Source organism: Erigeron canadensis, chromosome 2 (assembly GCF_010389155.1).
Source record: "Erigeron canadensis isolate Cc75 chromosome 2, C_canadensis_v1, whole genome shotgun sequence".
Lineage (NCBI taxonomy): Eukaryota > Viridiplantae > Streptophyta > Magnoliopsida > Asterales > Asteraceae > Erigeron > Erigeron canadensis.
Window position 1 is genome coordinate 25,631,975 of NC_057762.1, and position 4,610 is coordinate 25,636,584.

Consider the following 4,610-nt stretch of genomic DNA (forward strand, 5'->3'; position numbering starts at 1 on the left):
TAGTTTATTGATTTTGATTATTCTGCAGTTGTACTAATACAATAAGTATAGAATTCGACACATGCAACATTTTTTATATATCAAACGTAAACGTTTGCTACGAGTATTATCTATACTTATTTTCGACAATGGACCTAATCACTTAATCTCACAAACTTAAACCACCTATTATTAGATCACGCTAACCCTGCTAAAGCCAAAAACCCAATTACAATCAACAAACAACAACTTATTGCCAATATAGCAAAGACTAATTATATGTACGTGCTCTCCGTTTTAGTTAACGTTAACTATTCATATTTTTGATTAGCAAAGATACACATAACCACTTAGCATTTACACTTTCTTCCAATTAGGACTTCAAGCTACTGATTTTTACTCCGTAGTTGTTAGATCATCCTAACTTCTACATTCAACAAACAATTTCGTTCTTTAAGACAATGAAAAAAGTTTGTAACAATCACTATTCGAGTTAAGATCATCTCTACATAGACATAGTGCACTACAAATCAGATGGTCTCTTTATGTCATCATGTTAAATCCATCTTATTACATAATCTTCTACTACATTATATACAAGTCTAATCGTTAACACAATTAAAGCCAACGAAGATCCATATCCAACAACTTCAAAATCCAACTATCAAACCTTAACATTTTCATCATAAAATTTTCTCAAATTATCATCCAATTCCAAATCCCTTTTGACCATTTCTTCTACTACATTTTTTGCTTCATCAACTTTTTTAGCACCAATTAACCTAGTAGCCAACAATCCAAAATTATGCACATCCAATTTCTTATCCGTACCCCCTTGATCAATCACAAACTTCACACCATCCGAAAACCGCTCTAATTTCACTAAACTCCCTATAATATGTGCATATGTTGCATACATTGCTTCAACTCCATCATCCAACATCTTCTTCAATATCAAAATCCCCCCATCCACTTTCCCAATCTTACACGCGCCAATCACCAGCGCGTCGTAGGTACGCGCATCCGCCTTCAGCCCTTCTTCAGCCATCCTCTTCAAAACATCGATGTTTGACTTCAGATCTTTCGATATAGAATACGCCGTCAAAAAGTAATTGTAACACGTGACGTCACGCGCCACGTTTTTCTCTTTCATTAGCCCAATTACGCGCCACGCGCCGTCAAAATCTTTCCCCCGCGTGAGTAAGCTGATGATGGGATGGAAAGTAGCGGCGTCGGCGTTGGACTTATCTCCGTCGAGTGCTGCGTTCGACGTGGTCAGCGCGTCATCCACGCGCCTTATTTTGCATAGTGTAGAAATTAAGGAAGTGTACGAGGTTTTCCGACAGTGTAGTTTCTCAAGATCTGATACTGTTTTTAATACATCATTAAGTATAGATATATCTGTAGAAATGAATTTAAATGTATTGTTTGTTGCGAAAAACCCTTTTTCGTAACGTTGGTTTAAGAGGTGGCTGACGGTGGCAAAATCATGGTTCCGGCCGGCAGTGTTTATTAGTTCGTCGTAGGCGGCGGAGGTTGGTGGTTCCGGGAGAGTGGCGGTAGAGATTAAGCGGAAGAGAGACGACGGCTTTATTTTAAGGGTTTTGCGTATAATGAACATGATTTTCATTGGTTGATTGATTTTTGGGGGTTTTATGACTTATTTGGGATTTTTAGTTAGCAAATGGGAAAGTGATAGACTGAGTGATATCTAATTAGGGGTTTTATTATATATTGGGCCTGGATTAAGCCCATAGATTTATGATACACTGATTCACAAAAATTGATTTGGGCCATCTAAGACTAGAACTCATAGAAGTCTAGACTCTAGAACTCATACAAGGTTAATCCCGTATATTGCCGGGAGTGTTCGCTGTTATTTTTCTTATATGGGTAAATATCACAACCACAACATAATATTTACTTTTACTCTCAAAAAGAATTTAAAAACCATAATATATAGAAAACTTGAAAGAAAAATAAATAAAAATATCATGATAAAAAAGTAATGTTGTGGTTGAACCCATAATTGCTTAATTGAAACGAAAAACTAAAAACACTTATTCATGAAGGGGTTGGGTATTATAAAACAAGTATTAAAATAAAACAAATAAGACAAGATTTTGACGTTTAGATCATGGTTAAAATGATGCACGAAGATTCATAGAGCAATTGATGTACGATGATTTTCATGATGCAGGGTGATTATCACTGAAGAAAAACCTAATGTTTTATTTGTTTTACTTTAATACTTGTTTTATTTTATCTAAAACCTATTCATAAAATATATTTATTATTAATGTTGTAGTTAATACCAAAACAACTTTCAAAAGTTTGTAGTATCAAATACATATAGTAATTTTGTGTAAGGAAAGTAAAAATAAGAAAACAAATAAAACTAAAAAGAAAAAGATATGTGAAAAACCAAAAAATAGATAAATAAACCCTAAAAAAGGGATGCCAAATATCATTATTTGTATAAGGCAATATATTCACATAAGGCAATCACTACTAATAAAAAGAAAAATGTTTGCAATCACTAATAATAAAAAGAGAAATGTTTACAGTATTAAATACATATATTAATGTTGTAGTCAATAATATAACCATTTTCAAAAGTTTTCAGTATCGAATATATATATTGATTTTGTGTAAGAAAAGTAAAAATAGAAAAACAAATAAAGCCAAATAATTAAAAGATATGTAAAAAACCAAAAATAAATATAAAAAAAAAACAGATGGGAAATACCAATATAGGCAAATAGGGAATCACTAATAATAATAAATAAAAAATAAACTATGCAAACAACCAAGCGTAAAACTAAGATAAAACTTCCAAAAAAATTAATTGCGACGTGACAACATACAAACAGTAAAACACGGTGCGATGTAAGTATGTAACGTAAGCGAAACATTGCCATGCAACCCTTAAACGACTAATATTACTAGACATATATAACTATTTTAGGAAACTTACATAAGGGTGTATGAGATTAAATTTATAATATAGTTTTTGCATTTAAGAACTGTATTTTTTTTTTTTTGAACATTCAAAGGTGCTTTTATTAAAATAAACTAGCGAGTAACTAGCAAGAAGTACAGAGTTATATATTAAAGCTATTCCAATTTGACCATGCTATTTGGTGTTTTGAAGACCTATTTCTGATCCTCGAGAAGCTCACTGTCTTGATTTCTTTTTTAGCAAAATGGATTGAAGGACTCTTGTTGGAAACAACAGAATCATTACTACATTTCCAAATAATCCAACAATAATTCAGAATGATGAGATTGATGATTTCGCTCATAGTTGGGCTGAGATTGACGTTCTTGTGCACTTCAAAGAGTTCCTTGAAGTTGTCAGGATTGATGAGGGGAAGTTTGCACCAGGAGATAACGTGACTCTATAAGATATTAGCAAAATTGCATTGTAGAAATAAGTGTTTAGTTGATTCATCACATTGGTTGCAAGGTGGGCATGTAGTAGAGTTAAGTGGGACATTTCGTTTCACCAAGAGATCAATTGTTGGGACCCTGTTCATCTCAAGTCTCCATCCAAGTAGGTTAGCTTTGTAGGGTGCTAGCCGATTCCAAGGAAAAATCCAGAACCTAGGTCCATGTTCTGCTTGATGTAAAAGATTTTGCATAGACTTGGATGAGAAACAGCCGGTATTGTCTTGTGTCCAGCTCCAAGAGTCTTCAGAAAGTGTGAGAGAAGTATTAGCAATTCGACTGAGCATCTGTTCCAGTTGACCAAGTTCTCTTGATGTTAATGGTGTTCTCGACCAACACCACTCCCAATGTGAAAATCTGCCGCGACCAGTACATCGATCCTTGATGGTGGCGTCTTTATAATTCTCGATTTTGAACAAGTCTGGATAGGCTTCAGAGAAGGGAGTTTCACCATTCCAAGTGTCGATCCAAAAACGAATGTGTGATCCATTTCCAACTTTTCCTATGATCAATTTCTCCAAAGAAACATCAAAAGAATTGAGATGGGAGTTTAGGTTGGCGATGACCTTCCAAACTCCCATCAAACCGGGTTTAAAAGGAAGAGGTCCACAGTTCCTATTCGAGGAATGAATGGAGGCGATAACCTGTCCCCAAAGGCAGGAGGGATTCATCCGAAATCTCCACCACCACTTGGAAAGTAAAGAAAGGTTTTTCAAATATAGATTACCCAACCCAATACCACCTGAGTTGACAGGCAGAGTTAACCTATGCCAAGATACCCGCGCCATTTTTTTGTTCCCATTCAAACCCCCCCCCCCCCTCCCCAAAAGAAATTCTTACGAATAGAATCAAGTTTTGAAATAACACTTATCGGAGCCTTGTACAGTGAGAAGAAGTAGGTAGGTAGGCTATCAAGCACAAATCTAATCAGAGTTACCTTACCACCGATGGATAGTGTAGATGCTTTCCATTGCGAGAGACGAGATTCAAAGGTTTGGATGACGGGGAGCCAATTTTTGATACGATTCATGTTGGTGCCGACTGGCAGACCTAGATAGGTCATTGGCAGCGTACCGATTTGGCAGTTGAGGGTATTGACAGGTGTGTTTAGTTTATCAGGGGATAGGTTTATACCAAAAAAGTAAGATTTGTGCATGTTTATTCTAAGACCAGAGACTAGG

General features: G+C 35.4%; 1 protein-coding gene across 1 annotated transcript; it reads right to left on the reverse strand.

The window, feature by feature from the left end:
* Positions 1-428: 428 nt before the first annotated feature.
* LOC122589143 (pentatricopeptide repeat-containing protein At2g40240, mitochondrial) lies at positions 429-1,648 on the reverse strand. The gene has a single exon (XM_043761385.1). It carries the CDS (start codon positions 1,607-1,609, stop codon positions 644-646), a length of 966 nt encoding a protein of 321 aa, XP_043617320.1. The 5' UTR covers positions 1,610-1,648; the 3' UTR covers positions 429-643.
* Positions 1,649-4,610: the final 2,962 nt, after the last annotated feature.